This window comes from Sander lucioperca, chromosome 3 (genome assembly GCF_008315115.2).
Source record: "Sander lucioperca isolate FBNREF2018 chromosome 3, SLUC_FBN_1.2, whole genome shotgun sequence".
Lineage (NCBI taxonomy): Eukaryota > Metazoa > Chordata > Actinopteri > Perciformes > Percidae > Sander > Sander lucioperca.
This window is the reverse complement of record NC_050175.1, coordinates 36,362,612-36,378,817: the sequence shown is the minus strand read 5'-3', so window position 1 is coordinate 36,378,817 and position 16,206 is coordinate 36,362,612. Positions and strand designations below refer to the sequence as shown.

General features: G+C 38.9%; 2 protein-coding genes across 3 annotated transcripts in view; one reads left to right on the top strand and one right to left on the bottom strand.

Moving 5' to 3' along the window:
* Positions 1–301: 301 nt before the first annotated feature.
* cartl (cocaine- and amphetamine-regulated transcript-like) lies at positions 302–9,611 on the bottom strand. 2 transcript variants are annotated; one of them, XM_035999671.1, is made up of 4 exons: positions 9,521–9,611; positions 3,765–3,989; positions 2,498–2,575; positions 302–695 (listed from the first exon to the last, which is right to left on the bottom strand). In XM_035999671.1, the coding sequence occupies exons 2-4, from the start codon at positions 3,906–3,908 to the stop codon at positions 588–590; spliced, it is 330 nt and encodes a 109-aa protein (XP_035855564.1). In that variant the 5' UTR covers positions 3,909–3,989; positions 9,521–9,611; the 3' UTR covers positions 302–587. The 2 variants fall into 2 exon arrangements, with proteins under 2 accessions (XP_035855564.1, XP_031179582.1); XM_031323722.2 differs by having other exon boundaries at positions 3,765–4,191; positions 9,521–9,571.
* iqgap1 (IQ motif containing GTPase activating protein 1) overlaps positions 8,524–16,206 on the top strand; it is a 72,327-nt gene continuing 64,644 nt past the window's right edge. The window contains exons 1-2 of the mRNA XM_031323659.2: positions 8,524–8,804; positions 11,757–11,859. Coding sequence (XP_031179519.1) covers positions 8,759–8,804; positions 11,757–11,859 — 149 coding nt within the window. The 5' untranslated portion in view covers positions 8,524–8,758. The remainder of the gene's footprint in view (positions 8,805–11,756; positions 11,860–16,206) is intronic.

The following is a 16,206-nucleotide window of genomic DNA, read 5'->3' as shown; positions in this document are numbered from 1 at the left end:
CGCTTTTAAGTCCAGATTGAGAGCACTTGAGTCGATCCTTTGTAATTGTTTTTCTTAATGTATATGTAATCGTATTGTATGTTTATAACTTTTTTGCTGCTTCTTGGCCAGGACTCCCTTGAAAAAGAGGCTTTTAATCTCAATGGGATTTTTCCTGGTTAAATAAATAAAAAATAAAAAATAAAATAAAAAAATTAAAACTTGTTTCATCCCTGAAACTAACACAGATGACGGCAACATGGAGCAAGAAATCCTACCTAACTATGAGTAAACTTTGAGTAAATAAAATAACAAGATGACATGTTGATAAATGTGTTTATTGAACATGAAACATTCACATGCTACAGTAAATATTCAGGACGTTTAGCAATACATAACGCATGCTCTTCCTCAGGCAACAGCTGCCAAAACAACACCAATGCATAACGGATATAAATGATGATATTAGAGCCTGATATTAAGATTCAGAGAGTCAGGGTCATTGTGCCAGTTTATGGAAGCCTGCTGAGGTTGTGGAAGGAAGTTTGTTCCTGCAGAAGTGATGCTGTGTTTGCGAATAAAAGAAAAGAAAAGAAAACCTCAGTGCTTCAGAGGCATTTGAGCAGGTAGGAGTTGCAGTTGGCTCCTCTGCCGCAGTCGCAGAGCTTCCCGATGCGAGGTCCGTACTTCATGGCACACCGGTCACCCATCACACACTGCCGGGACGAGGGAGAGAGAAACGTTACTCACAGCGTTCAGATACTATGCAATACGGTTGTAAAAGTTCTCAAAAATTACAATGATGTTTAGCAACGTCATCACGGGCAGCAAGGCCCTCTGAGGTCTAAGGGCATTTTTTTAATTTTCATTTTAAATTCACATTTCAAGGATATTTGCATAGAACGGGATCCCCCATGTGTTTCATATCAAAATGTTCAAAACAAACTCAGCTTTCTGTATAGTGAGGCCCAAATGTGTTCCATAGCAATGTGGTAAAGAGATAATTTGGCCCTAAAGCTGAAAAGTTGATGTTTGCTTTTTGAAATTTCTCAAATCTCTTGCAAAAACAAACCTAAACTCATCTGTTTTGGGGCTTAAAATGAGTGTACAAAAGTCTTGGGTTCACAAAAGTAGCATAATATATGAATAAAATAGTAAATAAATGTCTTAAAATGACATGTAGTGATATCGCTTTTTGAGTAGTAGCGTTGTCAAACATCGCTTGGACTCGCCGGTGCATCTTTTGTCCTCAGAGGGTTAATTTTAATGTATGGAGCAAATACTAGCACAGGCCTAGAGCTGGGCAATATATAAATATTATATCAATATCGAGATATGAGACTAGATATTGTCTTAGATTTTGGCTTAGATTGTAATATTGTGATATGACACAAGTGTTGTCTTCTCCTGGTTTAAAAGACTGCATTACAGTAAAGTGATGTCATTTTCTGAACTTACCAGACTGTTCTAGCTGTTCTATTACCTGCCTTTACCCACTTAGTCATTATATCCATGGTACTGATGATTATTTATCACAAATCTAATTGTGAAGATATTTTGCTAAATAGGGCTGCACAACATATCGTTTTTTTTTTTATCGTCATCGCAATATCAACCGGTGCAATATACACATCGTGAAAGGCTGCGACATATCGCTATAGATACAAAACAGATTTTTTATTTTAGGTAAAGACAGTGCTGCCTTTTATATTCAATTCAATGTTAAATTTGTTGAATAAAAGAATGTTAGAAATGATTTGTATTGTATTGTATTTGTCTTGAATTCAACAAGCAATGTGTTGTATTTTAGGAGAATACTGAAAGCAGCAGAAATGCAGATCTGAGTACACTTTAATATCTGTTTATTTATTGCAATTAACATTGTAATCGCGATATTCTACAACGTTATCGCATATTTTCCTCATGTCGTGCAGCCCTATTGCTAAAGCACCCACTATTGACTCTACAATATCGTCGCAATATCGACATTGATGTATTTGGTCAAGAATATATTGTGATAACTGATTTTCCCCATATCGCCCAGCCCTACACAGGCCTTTTCTATTCATTATTGAATTCGCTTTGATGAGTTGTTTCCACTTTCTGTTCATTCTTCTGATTTATTTGACGCCAGAGAATGAGAGTGAGATGGTAATCATTCCAGCTTTTTCCAGTGAAATAATTACATCCTGTTCATTAGCTGGTTCTGTCTAATTTCAGGAGGATTGAAAAAGGGTTTTCTATAGCTTTTTCCAGTCCCACTCTTTCAGCTGGGGAGCGATCTTAATTAGTCTGTAATTGCACCGAGTAAAAGACTTCTTGTTGGCCTTTTCTGGTTATCTTTTAATTACTGGCAGGTATCTTTTGCTAACTGGTTTAATTAAACAGCAGTGGCGTGATGTACAGAGCATACAGAAAGGACTTAAACAAATGACTACATTATACACCGCTGTTTTTAATTACAGGGAATAATGTAAAGGTGCATTATGCATAAATATAGTGAATAAAGTGAAGTTACCAGAGGGATGCTTCCTCTTTTCTCAGTGGAGGAAATACGATTGTGCATCCTTCCCAGCAGAGCCTCCAGCGCGTCGACCTGCTCAGCAGAGATCGGATCGCAGAAACAAAAAACATCAGGAGAATGTGTCAAAGACAGTATCATATATATTCTGTATCTGTAAGTCTTCATTGAGGCTATAGGACTCTTTTAAATTCAAGATGATGTGCTTTTTAGAGCTGCATTCAATCATATGGAAATATTTGAGATGCCTTGTGCATCATTTTACACACACATTTCCCCAAAATTCAGCCTGATATATGTATGGTGTATTTGGAAAATTCTCTACTAGAAGTCAGAATAATGTTCTGTGGGGTTTGAACAGGGATTAGCTGCACAGCATGAAGGGTTGGCAGAGTTTCAGAGGAGTTGAAAATGAAGTGAATAAATTAACTCTGACCACCCGTTAACGATGGTGTAATCAGCAATTAAGAATATTTTCAGAAAATGTCCACGTGTATCATTATTGTTAAGATGAACAAAGCCAAACGTTTGCTTTACATGCAAAAGTTTGTTGTGCATCTCTTGAAATGGCTGAGTAACAAAACACAAAATGATTTGAAATGTTTCCAGTAAGTTTCTACCTGTTTCCTATTAAGCTGAACTAAAAGAAATTATACATTTGTTAATTCTACAAAATCCAAATAAAAGAAAATGAGGATTTGTAGCCTTTAGGCCTGTACACATACAGTACAACCCCAACACTTGTTGAGATGTAGCTACAGATTCTGACTTTTTAAAATTATATTCATTTACTTATCTGTCAGAACTACTCCTTGTGCTTGTCTCCCCCGATCTCGACTTAAACTAAAAGGTGACAGAGCCTTTGCTGCTGCTGCTCTATGATTGTGGAACCAGCTGCCTTTAGATATCAGATGTGCTCCCTCCATTTCTGTATTTAAATACAGACTAAAGACACATTTTTACACTAATGGCTCATTCTGTCATGTCTATAATTATGTATTTCTAAATTGCTGCTTGTTGTTGGGATGCTTTTATATATGTGTGTTTTGTTTCTACTTTTTATTTTACATTTCAATGTTTTTATCAGCACCTTGGTGCTTCTTTGTACAGCAATTTGGTCAGCTTAAGCTGTGTGTTGCTAAATGCGCACTAGAAAAACTATTAATATAAGTAACTAATTACTTACTTATTTACTGATCTATTGAGTGGCTGTTGACATTCCTCCATAAACTAACACATGTGTGGAGCATCTTCAGATACTGACCAGGTCTCTGTCTGCGGCTGGTTCTGGTTTGTCCACTCCGAAGTCCTCTGCGGAGACTTCCTGGGACGCCTGGCCGTGACAGATGACGGACAACAGGCCGACAAACAGCAGTCCGCGGAGCATCCCGATCCCGGAGCTATCCATGGTGCTGGTCCCAGTGCTGGTGCTGGTGCTGGAGGAGGAGCTAGGAGGGCGGAGGTCCCGGCAGGAGGCAGCAGATCAGGACTAAGAGGAGCAGAGGGGTCGCAGCAGGTCCACAGGAGATTCTACCACCACCCATCGGACCTAGTCCTCTCTTATATTGACTCGTATAGCCCCGCCCGAGAGGCCACTGCGGGGGGAACACATGTCTGTGGCTGTGGGCACGGATGTCACGGGTGGATAAAACCCAACAACACTCAGTTTCTTGAAAGTAGGGTAGCTCATTCTGTCAGGTAGAAATTATCTATAAGAATGGACTCGTCTACTTACTATAAATGCAGCTAAAGTATAGCTCATTCTGTGAGGAAGGACATAGCTATCAGGATGAACTGCTTCCTGTATAAATGTAGCTAAAAGTAAGGTAGCTCATTCTGTCAAGTTTGAATTATCTATCAGAATGGACTATTACATTACATGTCATTTAGCTGACGCTTTGTCTATTACCAATTCTTCTACTTTGTGCGTGAACAAATATGCCTAGATTCCACCATGTGGGCAGACTTGATTCTAACGCCAACTTTAAATTATGAATTTGGTATTAACCTGATCGTCCAGGACTTGAACCCGTGACCTCTTGCACCCTAAGCGAGAATCACACCCCTAGACCAACGAGCCACGACTAGATCCAGTGGAAACTCGCCACGTCTTTATATAAAAACATAGACTGTAAAAAAAAATAATAGAGCTTCAAGGCGAAAGAAGTGAAGTGAAACGTGCCTTGAACCTGCATTCTATCTGATTTCCAGCAGGGGGCGACTCCACTGGTTCCAAAAAGAAGTCCGTTTCTATAGAAGTCTATGAGAAAATGAGCCTACTTCACACTTGATTTATTACCTCAGTAAACATTTTCATATGAGTTTATGGTCTCAAGCAACCAACCAAGCTAGCTAGCTAATGTTAGCTGGTAACTTCATGGAAAGTTGACGTTTTTCTGTTCTGCCGTATGTGCAAAAATCATTCAAAAACATGCTGTGTATTTTAAAAATGTAATAATATATAATTAAAATAATTGTTGTCATACGTAATAGAAAAAGAATGGTGATTCCGCTAAATAAGAAGCACTTAACTGCAAATCTAGCAAATTTAGCATCCATTCCTCGTCAGCCGCAGCCTGTCCCAAAAAATGAGGCAGATAATTCTTTTAACACGCTAACACTAGCCTTACTAAAGTCAGGTCTTTGGATGGAAAATCATTTTTAATCAATGATTTTATTATTAAACACAATCTTGATTTTATGTTTTTAACTGAAACCTAGACCATAATAACAGTGCTGCTGTTCTTATCGAGTCAGCTCCTCCTAACTTCAGTTTTATGAGTGAGAATAGAGTGAATAAGAAAGGAGGTGGAGTCGCAATTTTGTTTAATGACTCATTCCAATGTATGCAAATTTCTTATGGAAACTTTGCTTCTTTTGAATATGTGGCTTTCAGCTAAGGTCCTCCCCTCGAGCTGTATTTCTAAATATCTACAGGCCACCTAAATACTGTTCAACATTCTTTGATGACTTTACTAAACTGCTGTCTATAATCTGTATTAACTTTGACTGTGTAATTATTGCTGGTGATTTTAACACTCATGTTGACAACCCCCAGGACAGAGAGACCAAATAACTATGTTGTGTTTTTGAGAACTATGGACTGACTCAGCATGTGACGGAGCCCACACACAATAAGGGGCACACTCTGGACCTGATTATCTCTAAAGGTCTGAACATTTCCAAGGTTGTGGTGACTGACGTTGCTCTCTCTGATCATTCCTGTGTTTTCTTTAACGGCACTATCTCTGTGCACAAAAGTGTCCAAACAAAGGTAATCATAAAACGTTATATCACTGAAAACACCAGTGAAACATTCATTCAGCTTTTCTCCTCCACACCCACCCTCTCTGGGGTCTTAGTCACTGAGCTTGTAGATAATTTCAACTGTAAAATTACAAATGTTATTGATGTCATTGCTCCCACTGAGGTCAAAGCTGTCTCTGGTAAGAAAAGATCTCCATGGAGAAATGTTATACTGGTGAGAACAGAAAGAAGAGAGTGTCGAAAAGCTGAACGAAGGTGGCGAAAAACTAATCTCCAGGTCCATTATAATAACTATAAAGAGAGACTTCGCATTTATAATTCTTTTCTGACATTATCGCCAGAAACAATAATAATTCACGTGCTTTGTTTGCTACTGTTGATAGGTTAACAAACCCTCCAGTACCAGTAGCATCTGAACTTTTATCCACCAAGGCCTGCAATGAATTCTTCAGAGACAAAATTCATAAAATTAGACAGTCAGTGCCTCCATATCAAGTACAGTAACAAATTCCAATATGACGCAATTTCATACGATCAACGATAAAGACCTGGAGGACATTATACAACATCTGAAAACCTCCTCCTGTTGTCTTGATATTCTACCAGCGGGCGTTTTCAAAAATGTTTCAAATTGTTTGGCTTCAGATCTTCTACAGATTGTAAACACGTCTCTTCTCTCAGGTATCTTCCCACAGGCCCTGAAAACTGCAGTCATTAAGCCACACTTAAAAAAGAACAATCTAGACACTAATGAGCAACTATAGTGCCGATATCAAACCTTCCATTTTTAAGTAAAATCATTGAAAAAGCGTTTTTTTCAACAACTCAACCTTTTCTTGTCAATAAACAACAGTTTTGATGCCTTCCAGTTGGGTTTTCGACCACACCACAGCACTGAGACAGCTCTTGTTAAAGTCTTTAATGACATCCACTTAAACACAGATAGTGGCAAATCTTCAGTCTTAGTATTACTTGATCTCAGTGCTGCATTTGATACGGTCGACCATGACATATTACTAGACCATTTGGAAAACTGGGTTGGACTTTCTGGCTCAGTACTAAACTCGTTTTAATCCTACTTAAAGAATAGGGACTACTTTGTGTCTATAGGGAATTATGCATCTAAGCATACAAATACAGTATGATGTGCGGAGTTCCCTAAGGCTCCGTTCTGGGGCCTCTTCTGTTTAACATCTACATGCAGAAAAAACTGAGGTGGTTGTTTTTGGAGCAAAAGATTAACGATTAAAAGTCAGCGCTCAGTTTCAAACGACAATGTTAAAAACAACAGACAAAACCAGAAATCTTGGTGTAGTCATGGACTCAGACCTGAATTTTAACAGCCACATTAAGACAATAACAAAGTCAGCCTATTATCACCTTAAGAATATATCAAGGGTTAAAGGACTTATGTCTCAGCAGGATTTGGAAAAACTTGTCCATGCTTTTATCTTCAGTAGACTTGACTACTGTAACGGAGTCTTTACAGGTCTCCCTAAAAAATCAATCAGACAGCTGCAGCTGATTCAGAACGCTGCTGCTTGAGTCCTCACTAAGACCAAGAAAGTGGATCACATCACTCCAGTTCTGAAGTCTTTACACTGTCTTCCAGTGCCTCAAAGAATTGATTTCAAAATACTTGTGCTGGTTTATAAATCACTAAACAGTTTTGGGCGAAAATACATTTTTGATCTGCTACTACACTATGAACCACCCAGACCTCTCAGGTCGTCTGGGACAGGTCTGCTTGTTGTCCCCAGAGTGAGAACTAAACAGGGGGGAGCAGCGTTCAGTTTTTATGCTCCACACATCTGGAACAAACTCCCAGAAAACTGCAGGTCTGCTGCAACTCTCATTTTTTTTAAATAAAGGCTGAAGACCTTTCTTTTTTATGTTGCCTTTCTTTAAATAATTGTTAATTTCTTATACTGCACTGTACATTTTATTCTCGTATTTTATCTGTTTTTAATCTTTTAATCGTTTTTAACTGCTGTTTAATGTTTTATGTAAAGCACTTTGAATTGCCCTGTTACTGAAATGTGCTATACAAATAAAGCTGCCTTGTCTTGCCTTATAATCTTTTGGTTGTATTTATGTTTTTTCTTTAAATGTCAGTTTTGGAAAAGAAAGACGGACCGAGGAGTGCCTCTCAACACATACACACACAAATATTATGTTAAAAAGTAATTTAAGTGTTGAATAAAACATGCAATAATAAGTTTTTGTCATAATCTTAATTTCATGATGTTACATTTCACCCCAGGGCATGGTACAACTAACCCGGATATGGGGTAATTTTAACATTTTACTCCTTGTGTTTGAGAGTAAACCATGCATTTTCTGTTTGGGTTGCATAGATAATTACACAATTTATTAGCAGACACATGTAATTAGTTTGTATCACATTTTGAACCCACTGGTTTAAAAGCTCCAAGTACAGAAGACAGAAATGTCAAAAAAGTTTACAACTATCCCCGGTCTCCCCTACATACTTTCACGTAAGTAACATTTTCAACGCAGGACTTTCACTTGTAATAGAGTATTTTTTACAGTGTGGTATTAGTACTTTTACTTAAGTAAAGGATCTGAATACTTCTCCGTCACTGGATTTTTCACATTAGAAGTCAGTTTCCTGATCATGAGGAGTTTTTGTGCTCGGTGTCCTGCCTGCAGCGGACAGCAGAGTGCGCTGCGTCAGCAGCTTGCCCGCCTGCAGGCTGCTGAACTCTGTTTCCTGAAACGCATACTTCAGGATTAGGAAGAACACACCCAGTGACATCAGTGAGGTTTGAAGAAGAAGAAGAAAAAAAAAAAGTCTCCAGTCAAAGTGTGCAGAGGAGGAACAAGAGGGCCGAAAGGTCCTTCCCAGGTTTTCTATCCGTGTTGAGTGTTTTTTTTTTGGCTCCGGAGAGTTTGGGAACCACAACTGTCCAAAACTGTGCGTAAACTTTGTACCGGGGCGCAGAGAGTCGCGTTTCTCAAGAGAGGAAGATGTCAACTTCTGACGAGACAGACGGGCTCCGGCCGAGATATGGCTGTAAGTTCACACTCTTTTTTTCTGCCCACCTTATAGGATGCCAAGCAGGCGGCTTGCATTCCCTCTACAAGGGGGGGAGAAGCAGCTCGGATCACCGCTCTGCTTCATGCAAACGCCCCCCAAAGCTTCAGAAAAGTTGGATTTGTACAACGCGCTCACAGTCGGATTGGGTTTTTATTTCTGACAGCATGGATACAGCCTAATTATGACTTCCGCGTTTTTATAATAACGCATCGCAGAGTGGAGAGGGAGGGAGGCCTGCTTTCAGAGTTTACCCAACTTTTTCCACATACACGTTAGTTTTTACGCTCCCAAGTTATTACCTATACATGTACTTGTGCCAAATGTAGAAAACTGGACAGAATATTCCTAAATGTAGAAGTTTTTTGTCTTTTGTGTAAAGACAGGGACTTGCACAATATAACCACCGCCCATGAAATTAATTTCTAAACCATTTGGGGGGGCAAAGTTTGAAGAGAATGTGCTTATCAGTCCTCCATCTTTCATTTGTATTGCGCAGTGAAACTTTACACTCCTTTATCTATCAAATATGGAAAACAAGAAGTAGTTTGCTTAGCTGGCATATCCCAATATTTCATTTTTTTTTTTTTTTTTTTTTTTGGAATACATATCAGTGGTGAAACTAACTCAGAAACTGGTGCTCCAGTTTTCATGGCATGGAGTCCTCTTGAGTTTTTGTTGAAATCAGGATTTACCTGTTGATGTTGCCTGGGATGCCCAGGCTGAACTCTCCCACCTCAGATTTTGACAGGAGGCTAAAATGGGGCCTCTTTGTATCGCGCGCCCTCCCGTGCCCCATCCCCCCTCTCTATAATTTAGGTGAAAACTTGTATGGGGAACATTTCTCTGCAGGCAGGAGTCACGGCTCCACTCTGTGTGTTCTCACGGGAATCGCCCCCATAACCTCCCCTGCATTGTTTTTTGTTTTCAGTATATGAATAAGCTGCAATTTAAAGACAAAGGCATGCCCTCGTCATACAGTCGCACAGCCCTGGGCCACATTAAGCTCATGTGTTTACTGACTACACAGATGACTAATGAATGTAAAACACCTCCAGTGTATGGAGCTTTGGAGAGGCCTAGGAAGCTGGATGGAAACTTTGTCCTTCATTACTCAACCAGGAAACACGTTCTTAAACACCTATTTGTTACAGGGTTGCACGATTATGGCAAAAAATCGTAATCACGATTATTTTGGTCAATATAGAAATCATCGATTATTTACCACTCGTTTTACTCGTTGACTTTTGGGAAGATGTTGCAATTATTGAACTTAAAAAACAGTGAGACAGTTAAACAAATCAACAGTGGAAACTAGGGCTGCACAATTAATCGCAATTTTATCGAAATTGCAATATGGACTAGTGCAATATCCAAATCGCAGAGGGGCTCAGTATTTGTTAAAGGCAAAATATGTCTGAAACCATTGTGAATGAAGTATTGTGGTGCTGCAGAGACGTCCCGGCCTACAAATCCTATCCTACAGACTAAAGAAAAACATCTTTGTTGGTACAGATCCTTGCAAAAATCACACTATAATCATTTTAATTTTTTTTTTTTTTTTATTATATTAGTCAATGAAAATGAGAATAATGATACAAATATGATCATTCCCTTCAGTATCATGAATCACATTGCAATCGCAATATCAGTCAAAATATAATCGCAATTACATATTTTCCTCATATCGTGCAGCCCTAGTGGAAACACCTTCAACTGTGAGATTTCCCTTCATACTTTTCCCATTTGAGCTTTTCTTTTTCATTTTTCATTCAGAACACAAGACAAAATATACTGAAATTCAATGATCTGGTTCATTTCCAAACGGCCCAAATAATGTATAAAGCAATAAACAACATACTCCCTGGCAATATTCAAAACATATATTTTTTTAAAAGAGATGGGGGATATACTCTAAGGGGAGAGTTCTTTTTGAAACGTCTTTGTGTTCGTACAACATTAAAAGACATTTTGTATTTCTATATGTGGAGTGAAATTGTGGAACGGATTGAGTCCATCGTTAAAGCAACGTCCAAGTATGACCCCGTTTTAAAAAACAGTACAAAAATATGGTTTTCACTAAATACTGTGAGGAGGAAGGATTTTGACTATCAGATTCATTGATCTGTTTACTTACAGATTGGTCAATATAAACATAGGAAAAATGTCTTGTAGGGCTGCCACCTCTTAGTCGATTAGTCGACTAATCGGTCGTTTTGGTCTTAGTCGACTAAGATTTCTTTAGTTGATGAGTCATTTTTTATGGTTATTCATGCTTAATTACTCATTTCCAAGAAACTTATGAGCACATTTCTGGTAAACACAAGATTTAAAGTGGTGCTTTTGCAGGATTAATTGTGGAGAAACTCAGCTTTACAGATGGTTAATTAACTACATTTATATTGTGCTTTTCTAGTCTTAACCACCTCTCAAAGAGCACAGCTCTGTCGATTACATCAACTAATCGATTAATCGACAAAATCATATAAGTGTTAGTCGACTAAGAATTTCTTTAGTCGAGGACAGCCCTAATGTCTTGATTTTGCGTCTTCCTATTCCTTTTCGTAAATGTTAAATTAATGTTTAGTTTTTTTTATTTTAATTTTTTTTATCATTATTTTAAAATGTTCGAAATAAAGCATTCATTCATTCAAAATAATGAGTGACTTGCAAAATCGCTTTTCTCGATTACACTGTTCTTGTGATCGTTAGGAGCCGAAATCGTAATCGCTGTTAATTGCACAGCCCTAGTTTGTTAATAAATCAACCAAAATGTAAAGAGCAATACATTGATCCATTTCCTTTTTGCTCTTTTGGTGTAAATTCAGCAAGAGATCCAGAATTTTCTTGTGACATTGCTTTGAGGAACGACATTCGTTTTGGTTTTTGCTGCTGTTTGAAAATCTCACTTTGTGTTTTGGGCTGCTGCAGCCGTCCTGGATGGCGTGGAGCGGCTCACGGCCGAGGAGATGGATGAGCAGCGGCAGCAAAACATGGCCTATGAGTACCTGTGTCACCTGGAGGAAGCCAAAAGGTAAGAGCTGGAGGATAGTTTACCTGAACTTCTGCAGGCCGCTTAAACAGATTGTCTCTCACACCGGGGCTCAGCTTTTATTCAGTTCCAAAGATTTACATAGTATAGAAAGTAATATGGATCTGTCACTGAGGCTGCATCTTAAGGCTGATTTATGGTTCTGCGGAGAGCTTTTGCCGTAGCCTACGTAAGTGGCCTGAAGTTTATACTTGTGCGTTGCTGTGTGCGTTGATCTCTTTAAGAGAATAGCAGTGTGTGTGTGTGTGTGTGTGTGTGTGTGTGGTAGCGCGAGTGAGAGAGTGACGGCGATTAGCTTTGGAGCGAGTAGGGACTCTAGAGTCATAGTGAGAGAAACAAAGTGTCTCCACTGAGCTTTCTGACCATGGTGGGACATCAGGAGCAGGAAACGTTAACCCTCTCCTTGATATCACTTTGTTTATGGAGAAGGAGAACCAGGAAAGGAGTCGGGGGGGAAATGCAATGCTACCAAGCCACGACTGAGAGACGTGCGTAGCCGCGACGTGTAGTTACATTTTCCGAGAGGTGCACGTCAGGCTACGGCGTAGGGTTCCGTGCCTCCAGCATAGATTTAAAGCAAAAGCATAAATCACGCTTTAACGGTTATGTGTCTATCTGCAGATAATTTTCTCCATTAAATGTCCACAAAATGGACAAAAAGATAGTGAAACACAGCAATCATAGATTCCTAGAAGCCAAAGAGAAGTCTGCAAATTGCTTCTTTTGTCCGACCAAAAGTCCAAAACCCATAAATAAGCAGTTTTACTATCAAAAAAAGACAAAGAAAGAAAGGAAATCATCAAGAATGAAGATGCAGGCACTATGAGTTTTTGGCATTTTTGTTTGAAAAATGACTCCGTCGACTTATCGACTGATTGCTTCAACTCCAGTTGTCATGCAGTTTGGTGAATGAATGGATGGTAACTGAAATCTATTAAAAACTGGCTCCCTTATGGATATCATAATAACATGTTTTGCCAATTTTAGAAACGGATGCACCGATCCGGCGCACCGCATTGGTATTGGCACTGATACTGACCTTATTAAAGAAATTGAGTGTTGGCCGTGATGAGACCAAAACACACATTCTTTGTCAATTCCGTGTTTCTTCTATCAACATTCATCCAGTCACAGCAGGCTGCTGAGTCAACTTCTTAGTGCCACAGCAACTTCTAGCCTCATGCTACCTTCCAAAAAGCAGCACACTCTGCATGGCCAGAGGTATTGTTATCGTTTATTTAGCAGTTTACACTTAGTTTGATTATTTAAAGGTGCCCTGCCACACGTATTTCATTACTTTGTGGTAATGTCTGAAGTTCTACCATGGACTCTGTAACATTTTTTTGTGGAAAAAAGGCCTTGGTTACCTTGTTTCCAGCCATTCTAGCGTGGTATAGAAAGCCTGCAGGAAGATTCGGCTCGATTTGTGCCAGTTCTCATTAATATTCAACGAGCTAAGCTGCTTGTACTCTGATTGGCTAACAGCTAGCCAATGAGAGCCTGGCTATCAGTATCCTTTACCCAGCGCAACTGGGCGAGCTCATGAATAGTAATGAGCTCAGGCAACATGATGTCTGACTGACCAGCTTCTGTAATTGGCCTGATTTCTCCGCTTATTTCTTTCCAGTGGCTAGAGCTGACAGAGGAGGTAGCAGTTCATTTTCACATTCACCACATAACACAAACACATATGAACCTAACATATTTCAAAAAATGCAAGTAAAAACGGCTTTGTGTGGCAGGGCACCTTTAACCCCCACTCAGGCTTTAGCTGCTCTTCTGGGATCAAGCTGGCTGTCAAACCTCACTGCTGTTTTGGTACTAGGCAACAAAGTGTAAGACATAGATTAAGGAGTCAGGTAAAGAAAGTTGACATTGAATTTCTGGTTAGTTTATCTTGGTTACTTATTCTGATCTGATATTAAAAAAAAATCTCTATATTTTGTCCAAGTCCTCTCATAGCTGCTTGTGTTTAGACAACATTTGACATGTGAGAACTTTGGCTTCTTTTGTAAGTGAAATCAAGGATTTTGTAGACAAATGTGAAGTAACGCAGTACATACTGCAGAAGCTACAAAATGAATGGTTTCCTGAAAGGTTTCTTTGAGATAATATTTCCTTGACAAGAGACAATATAATATCAACATGAAAATATTCTCATGATGTGTGAAGACATTGGTGATGTGTGTAACAGCAGAAATAGAAGTGAAGAAAATGATTATAGAACATATATTTATATTTAGCACACTGTAACTTTTCATCGGCAATCATTTCATACTTGGAATTTATGAAGTAGTGGTTGAGGTCTGTTACTCAGTGCACGCACACACACACACACACACACACACACACACACACACACACGCACACACAAATGCACATACAAATGCACACACATGTGCACACGTGTATCTGTGTGGTTGCCTGAGCGTGTTAACAGTATGATTGCTTTCTGTGACTCTGGAGTCGACCCCGCTGCGGGCTCGCAGGTTCAAAAGAGGAAGGATTGTGCGAGACAGGAAGTGACTCAGTCCCTGTTGATTTTAGTATTTCCCACTGTTGCCACAGAAACCCACAGTTGTCATAGCAACAGGTTCCGGTGTGAGTGCCGGAGTCCATGCTGCTGCAATGGTGTACGCTCTTTATAAAAAAAAAAAATAAAAAAAAAAGACAAGAAGACGCTGAGTGGTTGTACGGTTGTTGGCTCTCCTACATCTCTCACCTGCTCTCGGGCCAGCTGCGATCTTCAGGAAATTCCTGGAATGATTTCTGCTTTGTCGGTTTTTCCTCCACCTGACACTACCTCAGTTTGTGCTCTTCTTTACTCCCCTAACACTGTAAAGAATCTGTAATTTTATAAAATTATTCGGTTTTTACTTTACATTGTTATTCCTGTTTATTTTTATAAACATGAAAATATCACAAAAAATACAGAAATAAGACTGCATTTACATGTCTATGGCAAAAGAAGATGAAAAACGGTGAATAACCATTTAAAAAAAAAAATGTATTTGTTTTCACATGAAAATACATTTGCAAATTTATCTTAATGAATATACAAGATTTAATGTAAAATTAAAGCCACAAACTATTTTAATCATGGAAAATTACTGTATTCTTACAAAGTTATTTTTCAATATTTTTTTGGCGCCCCAGCTGCCGCAATATTACAGTTTCTTACAGTTGTTTTTTTTACAGAGTCCCTGAACTTGTTGTTCATACTGTGTGTGTCCATATCAGCAAGTAAGTTCTCACCAAAATAAGAGCAGAATAAGCATACTTTTTTACATGTGTCATATGTCTTGTGGCTGCAGCCTGGTCACGGTTTGTGATTTAGATTAGATTAGAATCAACTTTATTGTCATTGTGCACAGTTCAAGTACAAAATGCAGTTTGCGTCCAACCAGAAGTGCAAAAAAGCAGAAAAGTGCAATGTGATATACAAGTATAGACAGGTGGTGCATAGACAGGACACAGAAATATAGTGCAGGGTAGACAGTAGTATACAGTTGGTTTACAGGAGGTGGTTTAGAGTATAGAGTAGAGTAAATGGAAAGCAAACTCTTCCTACTAGGTTCTTACTGTTCATGACTCGGCTGTTTCTTCCTAAACCCGCCACCTCATCGGCGGCGGACAACGTTGTGACAGGGTTTCCCCCCCACCGAGACATTTGCATGTCTGGGTGGAAGGGTGTGCAGTTTTCGGTGTGTGCGTTGACCAAATGTGGTCTTTTATCACAATTTTTAATGAATTACTTTATTTGGATCCCCATTAGCAACCACTTAGGTAGCAACTACTCTTCCTGGGGTCAACATAATGTAAAACAAATATGTTGTTAAAAATCTAGGGCTGCAACTAAAGATTACTTTCATTGTCGATTGTGGTTCGGTCTATAAAATGTCAGAAAATGGTGATTGTCGATCAGTGTTTCCCAAAGCCCAAGATGACGTCCTCAAACGTCTTGTTTTGTCCACAACTCAAAGATATTCAGTTTACTGTCACAAAGGAGAGAAGAAACTAGAAAATATTCACATTTAACAAGCTGACATCAGAGAAGTTTTTTTTTTTTTAAAAGAGACTCAAACCGATTAATCGAGTATCAAAATAGTTGCCGATTAATTTCATCGTTGACAGCTAGTCGATTAATCTTTGCAGCTCTACTTCTGATAAAGTTCAGAGACAGTCTTTATTCTGGACTAAGTTTAGTTTTTAAGTCTTTATTTGACCACTTAGTCTATATCCACGACCTTTCACTTCCGGGATTGTTTAGGTGCTGTCGGAAATTCCGCCGGATGTCCGTTTCCTTCCTCTTTCTTTGTGTTGGCGTTC